This window comes from Esox lucius, chromosome 3, assembly GCF_011004845.1.
Source record: "Esox lucius isolate fEsoLuc1 chromosome 3, fEsoLuc1.pri, whole genome shotgun sequence".
Taxonomy (NCBI): domain Eukaryota; kingdom Metazoa; phylum Chordata; class Actinopteri; order Esociformes; family Esocidae; genus Esox; species Esox lucius.
The window spans coordinates 21,553,899-21,573,124 of NC_047571.1; the positions used below are offsets into that span (position 1 = coordinate 21,553,899).

The 19,226-nt window shown below is 40.0% G+C and overlaps 1 protein-coding gene across 3 annotated transcripts; it reads right to left on the reverse strand.

Annotated features, from left to right (window-relative positions):
• Positions 1 to 3,074: 3,074 nt before the first annotated feature.
• Positions 3,075 to 14,459, reverse strand: LOC105020654 (spindlin-1). Of its 3 annotated transcripts, none has more exons than XM_010887845.4 (5): positions 14,357 to 14,459; positions 11,108 to 11,149; positions 10,014 to 10,279; positions 4,226 to 4,459; positions 3,075 to 3,689 (listed from the first exon to the last, which is right to left on the reverse strand). In XM_010887845.4, the coding sequence occupies exons 2-5, from the start codon at positions 11,125 to 11,127 to the stop codon at positions 3,484 to 3,486; spliced, it is 726 nt and encodes a 241-aa protein (XP_010886147.1). In that variant the 5' UTR covers positions 11,128 to 11,149; positions 14,357 to 14,459; the 3' UTR covers positions 3,075 to 3,483. The 3 variants fall into 3 exon arrangements, with proteins under 3 accessions (XP_010886147.1, XP_010886157.1, XP_010886165.1); XM_010887855.5 differs by lacking the exon at positions 14,357 to 14,459 and adding an exon at positions 13,877 to 14,077; XM_010887863.5 differs by lacking the exon at positions 14,357 to 14,459 and adding an exon at positions 13,715 to 13,819.
• Positions 14,460 to 19,226: the final 4,767 nt, after the last annotated feature.

Here is a 19,226-nt window from a genome sequence, read left to right on the forward strand (position 1 = left end):
ATTGTGGGTGATAACCCTGAATGGGAACAATGCTGACCATATTTTACCCTTTTATATATTGGAAGTGTCAATGATTAATTCAAGTTAGCAACAGATCATTTAACTTCTGTCTGATTACATATACCTGTATGGTCCTATGTGGGTGATGCTCAACCTGACTATCCAGAATGTATCAGTAAAATAGTATCATGTTCCTTATCATCCTGATGATCTAGACACTGCATGAATTCCACAGATTTAGATTTTCATGCTTTTTAAGGACTCTGTCAATATCCTTGTTGATTTTTTGAATATATATATTTTTAATTTAAACAGTCAAACTCATTCTATATATTGCACCAAGTAAAGGGTGGTGTAGGTACTCAGCTTCTGCCAGAACATGTGGTCCTTGCCAGTCATTCCCCTGGTCTAATCTATAGTAGTCTGTGGTTTAATTTGCATCATTAGGGCGGAGCAGTGAAACTGGACGATTGCCTTATCTATCTCAAGGTTGGTTTGATAGTACATTTGGAACATACATAGGTCTTAATCAGACTGGCATGTGCATGAGGACTCACACAGATTAGACATTATATACTTTTACTGCCTCTTTTTCATACATTTTTTTATCGCAGGAATAGAAATACCCATGTTCTTTTTCATAAAATGCACTTGAAATAACAGTAATGCTGCATAGTTCTAGAAAGGTCAGCAACTCACCTTTCTGGCAAAAATAGTAATGAATTGTTGAGGCGTCCTCAATTTTAAGGGCACAAGCTCAGGTACATAGTAAGAATATTACAAAATATTAAATATAAAACAATGCTTTTCTACAAAAGCAGAAAAAAATTATATGAATAAATTTTAATATGTAGTAACAAAATATTAAATGTTACAACTGTAAATAAGTATGATCATACCACCATTTCACAAACTGATAAATGGAGACTTATTTGCTAAACATCCTTTCATACACATCCTTCATCCATTCATTCACCATTTCTGTAAAAAGAAAGTATAACATTAATCTAAACAATATTACATCAATATTACCTAGATGTAGGTCTTAAAGTGTATGTTATGATCAGAACATGTCAATGCCATTACACGTAAAATTAGACGTTGTTTGGAATTATTCTGCTATATTTTCCTCAAACAGGATATATAATGCAAGGAATTGAAAACAATTGTTTATCTGCTTGACTGACTTCTTCAAACCTTCAGCATATTCCTTATAGTATTTTTAGTAATAAATTACCAAGTTTGAAAACTGTTCTTATCCACTGGACTATTTACAGTATGAGAAGGAATATGGGAGCGACCTACCAGAAAAAAACATACACAGCCTGTGCAAAAAATATCTCTTTTATTATGCATGATAGTGTTGTTACACAAAAAGACAAAATGGAGAATTCAACACTTATAAGCGTCCTAAATCATCAACTTTGGTAGAAGCAGTGAAGTAACATTGTAAATATATTTCCTCTGAAGGTCTTGACAGTCCTGTAAGCTTGCAAACGACACAATAAAGCACTGTAACAATGATGGAGAGGGAGGCAATAAAGTCACAAATTCAAATGATTTCTCAGAGAGCTTTTGAATGCCACGACTGACAGACGGGCATAATGACAGATATAGCGGTTTTAATAGCTAGCAAACACTGAGAATGACAGAGCTCAACACAACAGGGGAGGACAACGACTAGTCTCCAAATGGATCGATAATTTCAGAGCTAAATTAAGTGCCATTTTGAGAGAACATGAATGCAAGGTCTTCATCTTTTTTCCAATTTTTCTAAGCAATGCTAGTTTTAAAAATCAATTCCAACTGCAACCTTCTGAGTGTGGTAGAAGACCACAGCTATCCAAAAGCTTTCACATTAGTCCCATTTTTACACCTGTTATTTTCCAATGTGAACAAAGAACAAAAGCTAAGATAAAAACAGGAAAGTTACATTAGCATTTACACTTAATTCCTTATTTAAAGAAGCAGGTGCAGATGCTAAGTGGACCTGGCCACCCCAGCGCAAATGTTTTTCTTCAACAGAAAATCTCTTTAGAGATTGTATTTCTTCTAATGACAACACAATTAGTCAATCACTCCAACTGTACAGTAATTGACCAAAACCACTAGATGCCATTTGTGCTAAGACAAAGCACAACTTATTTATTTTTAAGTGTTCAAAACGTACTTCGATGTGTTTAATGTGTGAAAGCTTTTGGTTTGATTTGGTTATTTCAATCAATCTGCTAGAATCATATTATAGAACATTTCTGTAAATGTTTATTTAAATATTGGGCGTGGCAGGTGTAATCGAGAAACCATTTATACTGACATTTTGAATATATGATGCTGTTTTACTAACAGGGGAGGGGCAAGTTTTACCCATACTAAGAAAACAAACGACAAGCCTGAAATTGCTGCAATTGCTAAATCAAGCACTATTCACCTACTGACAGGGAATCCTACCAGAACATACTTGCAGCATTTTCCAGAATGACTCGCACAAGACAAGTATATACAACAGTAAGGAGTTAGTGTCATGGTAGTCGAAAAATGTCACAGACAAAATGTATTCAACCATGACTACACACTGCTAATAATCCAACACGTTCTACAGCAACAGCCAATCAGTTAAATGTGTCTCAGATACACAGGACTTTTCATGACACTGTTAGCTCAAATAAAATGGGACTTGAGCTGGTGTGGGTGATTTCGAAACATGAGCAGTCAAATCTTGGCAATTGTTTAGTTTCTATTAAAACATTCTTTATTGCACTTATTCAAGCAACACATTTTAACATCAACATAGGTCATTTTCATGTATATTGTCTACTTCCTTACATTAGGCTACATTTTAGTCATTTACCAAACACTCTTGATCCAGAGCGGATTTACAATTAGTACTCCTTAGCCACCCAACACTGATTCTGTTGTCTAGTAATCAAGACATTAACCAGCAGTTGAGAATACATTGGATAAGAGATACTAGCTTTTTCCCCGGTACAAAGTTTGCATCCTTGTTTTAAATCAGAAAATATAAATAAAAACAGGGGCTAATTATATATTTTAAAATAAGTATAATAGAGATAAGCAAAATAAAAAAATGCTGCTTAATCTCGTTTCTTAAAACAAAAGAAAATACATGCAAGCTTTGCACTGTTTACAAAAGCCTAGTTGAGTTCACGCTTGGGAGAACTTCTAACCTCTCCAACTGGACGAGACACAGGGCAGGGAACACATCCACAATAAAGACAGGTACGTGTCAGGGTTGCAGAGAGTTCAATTTCAATCCAGTCAACTCTGGAGATGTATTGAAACTTCCACTAAGGAATTAAATGTATCTCAACATTCAACTCTTTGGTGAATATTGAATTCTAACTCACTTCCTGAATTGACTGAGTTGAAATGAGTCGACCTCAAGGTGAGTGTACAGGTGTGAGGGCTGGAGACAAGGGGATTAGAGAGTCATTTCTAGGTGGTTTTGACCAGGTCCAACACTGTTTAGGTGGTTTTGACCAGGTCGTAGACGTGAATGTGGAAGTCGTCGTCATATTTGATGTAGTAGACAGAGGGTTTGGCAGGAACCTGGTAGATAACCAGACCCGTCCTCTTCACGCCCTTGTCTGTGACATACTCCACCTGCTTACCCACAAGGCTCTCGGTCTCCTCGCCTGGCTTCCTGTCTGCGGGCAACAAGTGTTTGTTCTCTGGGAAATACGAAAAGAGGACCAAAAAAGAGAAGGATGAGAAAGGCAATTTGCATATACTGTAATAATGTTAACATAATTTTTCTTTACATGCCAGACCAAATCCCCAAAAGGGAAGCCTCCACAGCAGATAACCTACTTCCTTCCCTTTATTTAACCATGTCAACATTTCCGAGCATTTTTGTAGAGCAAACATGTCCCCTGGTGGGCATAGTACTCTGGTCTTCACTCCCTATGTCCTTATTCAAATGTCAGCGCTGTATACAGTTCTAAGTGTTCTTAACAAGATAATAAACAGTATGTACAATATACTGTATGTATCTACAGTATAGCTCTGACTGTACCCTTAACAATCACAACAACTGCCGCAAACCTTCCTACAATAAATTAGATCATAACAGGTAGTACGTGAGCATCTGTTGGTCTGAAAATGTTCTAGTTAAAAATGTTTCTGTACAGACCAGTGAAACAATTCTCAGTTAGCACCGAATCCAATCAAAACAAACCAAAACCCCAAAGCAAATGTAAGGCCTAACCTGCTTCAGGGAGGATGCGGAGGTCTCCGTCCTTATAGTCATCCCATAGTTGGTACATGTACAGCACGGGGTCCTTCTCATAGGTGATGTAGTACCAGTTGGTCATGACGGGGGCGCGAGAGAGGACCATGCCCCTCCACTCGTTCTTCTCACCATCCTCCTTCTCAAACAGGTGCTCCACAGCCTTTCCCACCAGTTCTGGGGCATCGTGAGGCACCTTTATCTTGTTGTTTACTACGGGGGGTAAAGCAGAGGAATTTGAATCTCAGAGAAGCACAGATACGACTGGCCGAGCACACTGTTGGGTTCGGATTTAAACGAAACAACGGGAGCTACTCCAAGACCAGGCTAGTCCCACCAGCTCCAACGGTTGCTTTAAGGGGCAAATCTGGACTTGGATGCAAAAATAAATAAGAACGTGACTTTTCGACAAAGAATGGAGAAAAATCTAACTTTTGTTTTTGATGGGGTATGACAGGTGAACTATGCTGATGAGACAATTAAATGTAATTTTCTTCAAGAATCAACGGATATAGACTGAAATAGTCGTTGCATTATAATCCCCATAAAACTTAGTGGCAAAACATTAGAGTGGCTTTTTTCATCTTTTCATCATAAACTTCCTGCAAAGGAGATTGAAGGAAGTTTAGCGAAGTTGACTGGGCAGCTCTTCACTTTCTAGATGGACAATGACCCAAAACATACTGCGAAAGCAACCCAGGAGTTGTTTAAGGCAAAGAAGTGGAATATTCTGCAATCGCCGATCAATCACCTGATCTCAACCCCATTGAGCAGCATTTCATTTGCTGAAGACAAAACGTAAGGCAGAAAGACCCACGAACAAACAACAATGGAAGACATCTGCAGTAAAGGCCTGGCACAGCATCACAAAGGAGGAAACCCAGTGAACATTTTATTTATGATTCTGTTATTTGTCCAATTACATTTCAACCCCTGAAATAAGGGGACTGTGTATGAAAATGGTTGCAATTCATAAATGTTTCATATATTATTGTTCAGCCCCTTGAGTTAAAGCTGAGAGTCTGCACTTCAAATGCATCTTGGTTCTTTTATTTCAAATCCATTGTGGTGGCATACAGAGCCAAAATTATTAAAATTGTGTCACTGTCCAAATATTTCCAGACCTAATTGCATCTTGATGAGTTTTACACAAGTATCAAAATGCTAAGGTTGGGTGAGCCTAAACAAACCTTATTTGAAATGGAAGTTAAACCCTTAAAAGGAAGAAATGAATAGAGCAATAATACAAAGAGCTAGTCATGATTTGATACTAGGTTTTTAGGGGGATTGAGTATTTCAATATCAATATCTAATACATTTACACTCACCTAAAGGATTATTAGGAACACCATACTAATACTGTGTTTGACCCCCTTTTGCCTTCAGAACTGCCTTAATTATACGTGGCATTGATTCAACAAGGTGCTGAAAGCATTCTTTAGAAATGTTGGCCCATATTGATAGGATAGCATCTTGCAGTTGATGGAGATTTGTGGGATGCACATCCAGGGCACGAAGCTCCCGTTCCACCACATCCCAAAGATGCTCTGTTGGGTTGAGACCTGGTGACTGTGGGGGCCATTTCAGTACAGTGAACTCATTGTCATGTTCAAGAAACCAATTTGAAATGATTCGAGCTTTGTGACATGGTGCATTATCCTGATGGAAGTAGCCATCAGAGGATGGGTACATGGTGGTCATAAAGGGATGGACATGGTCAGAAACAATGCTCAGGTAGGCCGTGGCATTTAAACGATGCCCAATTGGCACTAAGGGGCCTAAAGTGAGCAAAGAAAACATCCTCCACACCATTACATCGCCACCACCAGCCTGCACAGTGGTAACAAGGCATGATGGATCCATGTTCTCATTCTGTTTACGCCAAATTCTGACTCTACCATCTGAATGTCTCAACAGAAATCGAGACTCATCAGACCAGGCAACATTTTTCCGGTCTTCAACTGTCCAATTTTGGTGAGCTTGTGCAAATTGTAGCCTCTTTTTCCTATTTGTTGTGGAGATGAGTGGTACCCGGTGGGGTCTTCTGCTGTTGTAGCCCATCCGCCTCAAGGTTGTGCATGTTGTGGCTTCACAAATGCTTTGCTGCATACCTCTATCAGCTTAAATCAGTCGGCCCATTCTCCTCTGACCTCTATCATCAACAAGGCATTTTCGCCCACAGGACTGCCGCATACTGGATGTTTTTCCCTTTTCCATACCATTCTTTGTAAACCCTAGAAATGGTTGTGCGTGAAAATCCCAGTAACTGAGCAGATTGTGAAATACTCAGACCGGCCTGTCTGGCACCAACAACCATGCCACGCTCAAAATTGCTTAAATCACCTTTCTTTCCCATTCTGACATTCAGTTTGGAGTTCAGGAGATTGTCTTGACCAGGACCACACCCCTAAATGCATTGAAGCAACTGCCATGTGATTGGTTCATTAGATAATTGCATTAATGGGAAATTGAACAGGTGTTCCTAATAATCCTTTAGGTGAGTGTATAAACTGCAAGAAATCTATGTCCCAACCCCAGATTTTCCCATAACATGCCAGAACAAATGAAATAACATGTTTCAGTGTGAAAACTACAATATCTGATTTATTTGGATAGAGTTGTGCTCATAAGTTTACATACCCTGGCAGAAATTGTGAGATTTTGAAAATATGACTGATCATGCAAAAAGAAAAATACAAATGTAGGGATAGTGATCATATGAAGCTATTTATTATCACATAGTTGTTTGGCTTCTTTTTAAATCATAATGATTACAGAAATCACCAAATGGCCCTGGTCAAAACTTTACATACCCTTGAATGTTTGGCCTTGTTAAAGACACACACAGTGACACACACAGGTGAAAATGGCAATTAAAAGGTGAATTTCCCACACCTGTGGCTGTGTATAAATATTCAATGAGTTTGTTAGCTCTCACGTGGATGCACTGAGCAGGCTAGATACTGAGCCATGGGGAGCAGAGAAGAACTGTAAAAAGACCTGCGTAACAAGGTAAAGGAACTTTATAAAGATGGAAAAGGATATAAAAAGATATCTGAAGCCTTGCAAATGCCAATCAGTACTGTTCAATAACTTATTAAGAGGTGGGATCTCTTGATACCAAGCCAAGGTCAGGTAGACCATGAAAGATTTCAGCCAAACCCGCCAGAAGAATTGTTCGGGATACAAAGGAAAACCCACAGGTAACATCAGGAGAAATACAGGCTACTCTGGAAAAAGACGGTGTGGTTGTTTCAAGGAGCACAATACAAAGATATTAGAACAAAATGTGTGGCATGGTGGGTTGTCAGAAAGAAGCCTTTACTGCACCAATGCCACAAAAAATCCTGGTTAGAATATGCCCGACAACACCTTGACATGTCTCACAGCTTCTAGCACACTGTAATTTAGAGTGACGAGACCAAAATAGAGCTTTATGCTCACAACCATAAGAGCTATGTTTGGAGGGGGGTCAACAAGGCCTATAGTGAACAGAATACCATCCCCACTGTGAAGCATGGTGGTGGCTCACTGATGTTTTGGGGGGGTGTGAGCTCTAAAGGCATGGGGAATCTTGTCAAAATTGATGGCAAGATGAATGCGCATGTTATCAGAAACTACTGGCAGACAATTTGCATTCTTCAGCGTGTGTTTGGGACTTTCTTGTACTTTCCAGCACGACAATGACCCTAAGCACAAGGCCAAATTGACCCTCCAATGGTTACAGCAGAAAAAGGTGAATGTTCTGGAGTGGCCATCACAGTCTCCTGACCTTAATATCATCAAGCCACTCTGGGGAGATCTCAAACATGCGCTTCATGCAAAACGACCAAAGACTTTGCATGACCTGGAGGCATTACAACCTGGCCTCATAGATAACTCATACAAAAGACTGCACGCTGTCATTTTTGCTAAAGGGGTAATACACAGTATTAAGAACTAAGGTTATGCAGACTTTTGAACAGGGGTCAGTTAATTTTTTTCTTTGTTGCCATGTTGTTTTATCATTGTGCCATTCTGTTATGACCTACAGTTGAATGTGAATCCCATAAGAAATGAAAGATGTGTTTTGCCTGCTCACTCATGTTTTCTTTACAAATGATACATACCACAAAGGTGAGTACACCCCTCCCATTTTTGCAAATATTTGATTATATCTTCTCATGTGACAACACTGAAGAAATTACACTTTGCTACAATGTAAAGTAGTGAGTGTACAGCTTGTATAACAGTGTAAATTTGCTGTCCCCTCAAAATAACAAAACACTCAGCCATTTATGTCTAAACTGCTGGCAACAAAAGTGAGTACACCCCTAAGTGAAAATATCCAAATTGGGCCCAATTAGCCATTTTCCCTCCCCAGTGTCATGTGACTCGTTAGTGTTACAAGGTCTCAGGTGTGAATGGGGAGCAGGTGTGTTAACTCCCTCATACTGGTCACTGGAAGTTCGACATGGCACCTCATGGCAAAGAACTCTCTGAGGATCTGGAAAAAAAGAATTGTTGCTCTACATAAAGATGGCCTTGGCAATACAAAGATTGCCAAGACCCTGAAACTGAGCTGCAGCACGGTGGCCAAGACCATACAGCGGTTTAACAGGACAGGTTCCACTCAGAACAGGCCTCGCTATGGTCAACCAAAGAAGTTGAGTGCACCTGCTCAGCGTCACATCCAGAGGTTGTCTTTGGGTAATACACGTATGAGTGCTGCCAGCATTGTTGCAGAAGTTGAAAGGGTGGGGGGTCAGCCTGTCAGTGCTCAGACCATACACCGCACACTGCATCAAATTGATCTGCATGGCTGTTGTCCCAGAAGGAAGCCTCTTCTAAAGATGATGCACAAGCCTGCAAACAGTTTGCTGAAGACAAGCAGACAACAGGACATGGATTACTGGGACCATGTCCTGTGGTCTGATGAGACCAAGATTAACTTATTTGGTTCAGATGGTGTCAAGTGTGTGTGGCGGCAACCAGGTGAGGAGTACAAAGATGACCACTGCCTTGCTAATGAAGCTGAGGGTAAAGGTGATGGACTGGCCAAGCATGTCTCCAGACCTACACCCTATTGAGCATCTGTGGGGCATCCTCAAACGGAAGGTGGAGGAGTGCAAGGTTTCTAACATCCACCAGCTCTGTGATGTCGTCATGGAGGAGTGGAAGAGGACTCCAGTGGCAACCTGTTAAGCTCTGGTGAACTCCAGAGGGTTAAGGCAGTGCTGGAAAATAATGGTGGCCACACAAAATATTGACACTTTGGGCCCAATTTGGACATTTTCACCTAGGGCTGTACTCACTTTTGTTGCCAGCGGTTTAGACATTAATGGCTGTGTTGCGTTATTTTGAGGGGACAGCAAATTTACACTGTTATACAAGCTGTACGCTCACTACTTTACATTGTAGCAAAGTGTCATTTTTTCAGTATTGTCACATGAAAAGATATAAACAAATATTTGCAGAAATGTGACGGGTGTACTCACTTTTGTGAGATAGTATATATTCCCAATTCTCAAAGGATAAGCAAACTTTTCACCACAACTGTATAGGTGTATAGGTACAGTACAACACATTTAGATCTAGGTGATATGGTTAATAAAACAAGTTGTCATCCAACACCTGTGTTTTGCTATTTGGGAGAACATTACCACTGTATGAAAACTCTGATCTGTCCCTCTAGGCCCAGTTGTAGTTACAGGATTGGGAATTGCTTCTCTATTGGTCAAACCCGACTGAATAAACGCTAAAACACATAAATAGAAAGAAAACCCACCAACTTTCTCAGTCAAAACCTGCAGATTGGACACTCGCTCGTCTTTGAACAGCTCAATGCCATAGACACAGTCAAAGCCGTCGTATTTGACCATGTAAAGGGAGGTGTTGACAGTAAGGCGCTCCAGCACAGTGCCTTTCCACTTGGTCAGGTTGCCTTTCTCCCTCCAGTTGTGCTCAATCCGCAGGCCCAGCAGGTTGTTAGGGTCTGGAGTTGGTGACAGAGACGAACCAGAACTCTCACTCAGCTCACCGCTGCTACGCTTTCTAAGGGGCAGGAAATACAGGTGAAGCAAAATATATAGTCATGCCTAGTTTAAGAAATCACCGGACTAAAATAAATGTTAATTAAAAAAAAAAGTGTTTGCTCTCCACAAGATATTAGATTTTCAACATTGCTCAACTGATCTTACAATTTGCTAATATAAATTGTATTATTTTAATTTAGAGTAAAAAGACAAAATACATGGACAACATTACTGACACCCCAGAGATAGTGCTTAGTTACAAAGCCTTTGGCAAAGGTCACTGCAGACAAATAATTCTTGTAGCCATCAATTCACTGCCCTGTTCTACTGACAATTTGGCCCTATAATCCTTTAGGGATGCCCTTCACCAACTGCTGTTTTTAGACCTTGGCAAGGGTTTTGGGTGCGATTTAGATCTATACTCTTCACTGGCCACTTCAGAACAGTCCTGCATTTCAACTTGAACCATTCCAGTGTGCTTTTTAATGTGTGGGGTTGATATCTTGCTGGAGACCTACACCTTTCAATGGAGATCCAGTTCTTGGACAGCTGTGAAACTGAATACTAGCTTGCCTTGGGTCATCTATAATTATTTCCATGCCATTGGTCTTTATTTTCTACATTACACAACAGCTTGCTTAGACAACTTACTATGACTGTGTATGACTGCTGTTCTTACTTACTGTAGGTTACCCATCTTAAGATTAATGTACTAAGAAATTAAGTTGCAATAGATACCGACTAATATGTAAAAAATAAGAATAAAGTAAAAATAAGCGCAGGTTTAAGAAAACCAGGGAACACACATAAAAACACTGAAATAACCAAAAACTGTTTATCAACCTACCTGCCCCTTTTCTTGGACATATTTCCATTAATTCACACAATCCTGTTGGTAGAAGCCAAAGAGAATGTATTATTAAAACGCAGTTTGGGTAGTAAACAATTAGGCTTCATAATATGTATCAAACTGTCCTTTATGATATTGTGATGTCATTCCCATCATTCCCTATAGCTGCATACTGAGGTCAGAAATCATAAGGAATAGTTCCAATAGACTATTGTCAGGCAAATACAAGCCGATACACTGGCGCATCCCTAATCTGTAGGATCTATTATTGAGAAGTCCTGGTCAGGTGAGGGTTATAAAAGCATGTTAAGACATATATCATGGAAAACTCTTAAGACCATCATTAGAAGGTAGAGTCAGGATGGCACCACCAGGACTCTCCTAGATCAAGACATCCTTCAGAAATGACTGACAGGGCAAGAACAAAACCAATCAGGAAGGTTAGCAACAGGTCAACCACAACTTGGAAAGGAGCTACAGTATTTTCTGTCAACAATTGGACACTCTGCATATTACAACCACTGCAAGTATTCTCCACATGTCTGAGCTGTGGAAAATACAAAAGCCATTACAAAAAGAAATAAAAGAACATCCAAGCATGTATACATTTCCCAGAACCATGTGGGAAAATGTGTGGTGGTCAGATGGAGATCAAGGTAGAACTTCTTGGCTTTAATTTAAAAAGATAACATTTGACATGAAGCCAACTCTACTTATCAGCCAAAATACACAGTAACTACTGTCAAGCATGGTGGAGGCAGCATTATGCTATAAAGGAAGATCAATGTCCTGGAATGGCCCATTCAGAGCCCAGGCCTATAGGAGATACGTGGGCTGATCAAAAGAAGGGTGTGCAAAGGAGATCCCTTTACAATTTGACTAATTGCATGTTTTTGAAACACCTAAACAATTTTTAGATTCATTGCTAAAGAAGAAAAGCTTGGGGCACTCACAGGGAAATAATAAAATGTATCACCAGAATGCTCATAAATGAATACAACTGATTGCAAACAGAATGGATTCAGATTTATTTTTAGAACTGGTCCTATACCTTCCAATTTCCATTTAAAAACATTATTTAAAATTGCACGACATTACTAATATGTGTAAGCCATATTTAATGGACTACTTGAATTGTGAACAAACTACTCGGCACAAATGGGGAGTAAAGGAAAGATCCGCAGCGCAGACAAAATTGGCCAGAGCGCAGGCATTTTATTACCAGGCTTAACTGCAAGGTCATTTTGAATCCCATTCTATTCCCATTCTAACAGCTGTCTGAATAGGGATAACAAGGTGTAAATTGTGTCAGAGATAGTGCTGTCTTGACTTGGAATTGGTCAGGCCTCTAAAATATTTAGAGCTGACCAGTGCCGGTCATTCACATTAGGGGCCCCATAACCTGAATAATTGTTACCATATGCATGGTGGTAACCCCAAACTCCCTGGTGATAATCTTTGGTTTGGGTTGGACAGGCAAAACTTGAGAATCATTCTGCTGGGACATCTCATTTGGTAAATTAAACCAATTATTTTTTAATCACACCATTTTGTTGAACTTCTTACACTTGTTATTTTTCTTATTGTTTCATAAGAGGCTTTTTCATAGGCACTAATGGAGGCTAACTGGCCTACATCTTGGTTCCTATGTCAGACAAAACCAGCGGATAAATGCAGGTTATTAAATTACCACGTTGGTGGACGATGTTTGGTTCAATGACATTTAAGAATTTACGTTATCAACTTTATATTTTAATCAAACTTCATGCTAACGTGACAAATACAATCAGAATTGTAGACATGCTGCTGGGGTATGGTAGAAAGCCAACATATCACAGGTAAGGGTAGTTCTTAAGCACAAAATTTTTGGTCATACTAATGACGTAGTTAAGCCAGAAGGGGACGTGGTATATGGCCAAGAGTTGTTCATAGGCACGATGCATGACAGAGTGCCTGGACACAGTGATAAGCTCTGGTATATTGGCAATATCATTTGAAAACTACGGCTATGACATCACATGACCTTCCACTGTTCTAATTGCGTTGGTAATCGGTGTATAAGAATAATAAGGCATCTCATGGAGTTGCGATACAGTATATGGCCAACCTACCCAGGCTAAGCGCTGTGCCCAGGCTCTCCGCAACAACTCGTACGTAAGAACAACCACTAGACGTGTTATACCAGACCACGCCTTATTAAGTGCCTTACTGCTTACCGTTTGTATAAAGTATGGCGGTTATGGGGTTTGTGACATATGGCGGCTATGGGCCGCGATTTGTCGTGCCCAACAACAGCAGTTGATATGGTAAATAATACATGAAGTTCACAACCTCTTCCTTGTTGCTAAAAAAAATACCGCAATTTGCAGCCAATCTACATTCAGGGCTCAAGCCACCCAAGTTAATGATGGATATAACTCAAGGCCAGTGTCTTGTGGGGAAAAAAAGAGCTGTATACTCCTTCAAGTTGATAAGTAAAATGGCACACATTAACCAGGGAATGTGTCAGTCCACATAATAATATAGACTAAGTTACAGATTTCATACCGCATAACAATGGCTACGTAAATTCTTATACCACACGAACAATATATCCCAACTTACATCAATGCGAAAGTAGGCCTACATGATAGTACTGGTTTGACTAGGTACAGTAGCTTAGTTTCCCGCGAGTAGACTGCCGTTGTTACATTTTGCCCGACCGGATGTCAACAAACAACATGTCGCCCTCATTCTCTTAGCATAAACTATTTAGCTATTACTTGCCTTGTGCACTCGCATGTGATATCATGTCGTGTCTCAAGTGTTACTTCACTGCGAATACAACCACGTTTCGTACGACTGGGGCAATCTGATATTTCTAGTCTAGCCAGAGATATTCCTGGCGACAGTATCACGTTGTCGCATGCCTATACGCAGAGGTTTACTGTAGTCTCTCATAAGCGTTTTACGTTCAGATGTTGCAAACGATTTTCAAAGAGGCGCGTGATATTTGCGCAAAGCCAAACCAATAGAACATTCAACGTCATATAGCTAATCGTCTAGGCTACAGTGCGGTAATTTTCTGCTGTAAAAACTGGCCACTGGTGGTCTACACAGTAAAACGACCAAAGCTGTGACATTTGCATTCAATAGCGCACGAAACCGAATAAATGTAGGCTCTGTTGAGTACGAATCACATCCTAATCGAGTGTAGAAACACGATTATAAAATTAGAACGCATATTTACACAAACAGAGTAGTTACCTGGCCACTATTTTCATATCTACTTCCCTCTGCTGAGCAGAATCCACCTCATGAAGGATACAAGGAAATTGTCTGAGTATTAGAACTACAATTACCAAGATAGGTTTACAGCTAAACTAACTGTAAAGTAAGGCGATTTCCTCCTTAAAGAATGCTGGGAGTTGTTGTCCATTACGTCACCCACCACAAAGACATGGAAACCGAATGGCCGTGTTCGGGAGTCGTCACTAGTTTCTGTTGCCACAAAGTCATAACCTCCGCCTCTTTCATTAATGTGTCTAGTACATTTTTATTTCAGAACTAACCTTAATCCAAACATTAACCACACGTCTTACGCTAACCCGAACCTAGGCAACCACGAAGCAAACGTGTGTTTCCAACTTTGTGGCTGTAGAAGCAGACTTAATCGCGTGTACACTGTGTTCGAGATCATCGAAACAGTGATGTATCGTGGGTGCGTTGTGAACGATTAACAAATATGTAGCTCTTTATGATGAGAGGTGATTTGTAGATCGGTCGCACTCCGTCCAATCTCGAGTCTCTATAATGACTTCGAACGCAGGAACAAAACGGCAAAAGAACATGGGAAATGACTGATCTACAAATACTGATCTACAAACACGTTATGTGACTTGCACACGTTTTTGGACTCTCGGACGGGACACCGCTAGACCTTCACATAGTTCTACAAGGTGGTTATCAGATCAGATTGGTGGATGTCTTCATAGGCGAGGACTTTTTTGATTATTCAATTAGGGGTGTTGACAGCATGTATTCGATGAAGAGTGACATGCATCATCACCTGCCTGAACATACATTTTAACAAGGTCACTTGTGATGAAACAAAACTGCAACTCAAAGTTCATGGAATGTCACAAGCATCACACAGATATCAGCACCCTCAACCTAACCATTACCAAAAAAAAAAAAAAAAAAACAAAGTACTGGAAAATTGACCACAAAGTCAACATTGTGCAATTAAAATCTGGAGTATTGGTCAAATATTCCTATCATTGTGTTCTTTAATCTTACAGAGAAAACTATAGGAGAAGAATCAGTGCTGTTAACCTTGCCATGGCAGGGTGCACAATGTACTGCAATAAAAGTTAACTAACATGCAGTTCACTTACTAGCAGAAGAAAGGACAGTTTTATCACCACAAAGCATCACAGACTTAAAGGCGCCGCCTGACAAAACTGATCCACTCAAACAAGCTGTCTTTCACTTTCTCTTGTCTTTGACCAAGACTGCTGTCACTGAATGATGAACTAATGGTATACTGCAGACTGATCATTAAAACACAGACAGCTGATATGAGGAGTGTTGGAAATAAGATTAAGTCCAAATGTAGCTGGAGCTTCTGAATGTCATACTCAAAGTCTATTATATGGCACCTGTAATCTTGTGTTTTATCAAATGCCACAACATTTTTCCAAAAGGCGTTATCTGGTAAACTAACCAAAACTGTGCAGATACTATGAGACCAAGTGTAATTATGAAATTATGAAATGCACGTGTGTTTGTGCGTGTGCATGTGTGCGTGCACACCAAAAATGGGAGCAAATTATTTTGACGGTTGCAGTATAATTTGTGAATTATTGTTATTTTGGTTATTTCCTTTAATCATTAATAATGTTCCATATGTTACAAAATGACAATACATCTCATGAGTTGTTTATTTCATATAGCCTTTTATGTTCAGTTTTGTTTATGAGTCCCCATACTTTTGTTTGCATTTGACATGTAGGCAAGATTAAGTCTGACAGTTTTTACATCCTACATCACAAAGGCTGTCACACAGCCTTTGTGATTATACAGTTAAACAGTACCTCTCAAAAGTATTTACCCCGATTTGTACTTTTCCACATTTTATTGTGTTACAACATGTTATGGCCACTGATCAATAAAAAATTCAACATTGCCGAAGTGAAAAATAAGGTAAGATCAGCAAACTGTTTCAAATTAATAACAATTATAAAACAAAAAATTATGTATTACCTAAATATTTAACCCCTTTGTAAAGACACACCTGAATACGCTGTGGTGCAACCAATTGTATTAGTGAGTAGTTTGATGGTGTCTACCTTTGTGCAATATAGGTGTTTCACATGATTTCAAGTTAAATGCACCCACAGAGGTCCCACAGTTGGTTTGTACAATAAAAAAAACTGTGTCATGAAGACAAAGAAACATTTAAAGCAAATCTTTAATACGGTTCTGCAAAAGCACCAATCAAGTGTAGGATAGAAAAACATTTCCAAGGTGTTGAATATCCCCCAGGAGAAAGTAATGTCCATTATTTTAAAGTAAAGAAAATATGGCACAAATGTAAATCTGTTTAGAACAGATCAATCTCAAAAACGCAGTGTCCAGGCTAGAAGAGCACTAGTCAGGGAGGCTCCAGTGGGCTTATGGCAGCTCTAAAAGAGTTCCAGTCTTCCAGGGCTGAGCTGGGAGAAACTGTGCAAACTGCAACAATAAACTGGGGCTTCACAAAGGTGGCCAAAAGAAAGCCAAGGTTGAAACAAACTCACATTAAATATGGGGTAGAGATTGCTTGAAGATATGTGAGAGACTGAGACAAAGTGGATGATGATTGCACATCATCTTAGGAGCATCATCCCTACCGTGAAAGGTGGCAGCAGCATCATGCAATGAGGATGCTTCTCTGTGTCAGGGCCTGGATGGCTTGGGAAGATGAAGGGGAAAATAGAAACAGCAAAGTACAGAGAAATACTGGAAGAAAACCTGCTGATGTCTGAAAGTAACAGCTGGTGTGCAGCAAAGTGCAGAAAAGTGCAATCTGAAGTTAACTAACATGCAGTTCACTTGCTGGCAGAAGAAAGGACAGTTTTATCACCACAAAGCATCACAGACTTAAAGGCGTCGCCTGACAAAATGATCCACTCAAACAAGCTGTCTTTCACTTTCTCTTGTCTTTGACCAAGACTGAATGATGAACTAATGGTATACTGCAGACTGATCATTAAAACACAGACAGCTGATATGAGGAGTGTTGGAAATAAGAATTAAGTCCAAATGTAGCTAGAGCTTCTGAATGTCATACTCAAAGTCTATTATCTGGCACCTGTAATCTCGTGTTTTATCAAATGTTTTTCTGACCATGCCTCAAAATTTTTCCAAAAGGCGTTATCTGGTAAACTAACCAAAACTGTGCAGAATATCAGAGACCAAGAGTAATTATGAAATACATGTGTGTTTGTGCGTGTGCATGCGTGCACACACACAAAGCCTGTGGCTGGTTTGCTGTTGATGGTGCAGTGATTGGAGTATTTGGAGAGGACCCAGGGTGACGTGCCAAACTTCTCTAGTGTCCTTAATGAGTAGAGATGCTCTTTGTGATGCTGAGAGTCCATGAATAGTCCCCTGCTATGTAAATATTAAAACTCCTGAAGTTGAGGGAAATGTTGTTGTCCTGGTATCATAATACCAGCGTGCTAACCTCATCCCAGTAGACCGACTAATCGTTCTTGTTTATCAGGCTTACAACCGGAGTGTCAACGGCAATTTGATGATGAAGTTGGTGCAGTCAAGCTTCTTGAATGACTTCCTCAAGGCAGGTGTGTAACGGGCCACCAAGGTTTAATTAGCTACTGAGATGGTGGTGATCTCTTTGAAGCGAATGGGAGCTAAACCCTGGTTCAGAGACGTGTTGAAGATGTCCCTGAAGTCATCTGCCGGCTGGTTGGCATATGCTCCGAGGACATGACCAGGGATGCCATCTGGGCCAACTTTCTGAGCCTCCACATAATTGAGAATGTCCCTCACATCAGCCACATGAGAAAGAGCACCTGCTTATCCGGAGAAGCAAGAGCCTTCTTGTACAGCTAATTAGTGTCCTCCTCAAACTGAACATAAACGTGTTAAGCTCATGGCTATCCAATCATCCCCAGCTTCCTGGAGAAAGTTATACACTTAATAATATCAATAATGTGTCGATTACTATAGTAAATGTATGAAATCAAAAGGTATATTATATTCTGTAAGTCACTTTGGAGAAAAGCTATATTAGTCAATAATGTAAAATAAAGATCTGTTCCAGTTTTTCCCACTAGATGTCAGACACAGTCTCTCTGTCACAACATACAATTCATAATGATCATCACTGGGCACGAACTTGTGAGCATTTCTTGTGAGTGAACATTTCTCTGACAAACAATCTTCTATTAGAACTCTGAGTACCGTACTTTAAGTTTTACCCCCTTTTTACTTCCTTTTACCCCTTCCCCAATATTTTCATTTTAATTGTATCTTACCCCTAACACTTTGGCCCTGTCTCATCGCAGCAACTCACAGCAGATTCCTAACAGTTGATGTTTGTAGCTAGCCTGCACAATTATTCACGCCAAGCTTTTTAACACACTGCTTTTCCTAGCAGGAAGTCATGTAGGTTAATGGGTCAGAGGGAAAGCTCACTCACCTAATGACCTTAGCATTGCCGGTGCCTGTGGTGGCTGGGTAATTGCCACACAAAACTAGAGCACATTGTGGCCTGCAACCCCCTGCTGACACAAGCAAACCTGGCCCAATGTTTTGGCATCCCGGTCAGGCTTGAACCTGACTGCGTAATAACTTTCTTAGTTCTGCGGTAATGTTTGAGTGTGGGTTAAACCTACTCAGGCTTACCTGTTTCAACTCTCCACTCAGAAATCACTGAACCATTGATTTATAGATTGGCTAAACTAATCTCTCCCGACTTACATACAGGGCCAGAATTTGTGAATACGTTGTTTAACCACCTTCCAAGTCAGTTTATTAATGATCCTCTATCCTAGACAACAACATTCTGAACAGTTATCTTCAATGATCACTAAATCAAAAGATGGTCTTTGTTGTATCATGCACCATG

What these genes read in the sequence shown, in the direction of transcription:
- LOC105020654 (XM_010887845.4), bottom strand. Translation starts at nt 11,127, where the DNA reads ATGTCCAAGAAAAGGGGCAG. An exon ending in GGTTTTGACTGAGAAAGTTG is followed by an intron (nt 4,460 to 10,013) that starts GTGGGTTTTCTT and finishes TACCCCCCGTAG; the next exon opens with TAAACAACAAGATAAAGGTG. An exon ending in CCGCATCCTCCCTGAAGCAG is followed by an intron (nt 3,690 to 4,225) that starts GTTAGGCCTTAC and finishes CGTATTTCCCAG; the next exon opens with AGAACAAACACTTGTTGCCC.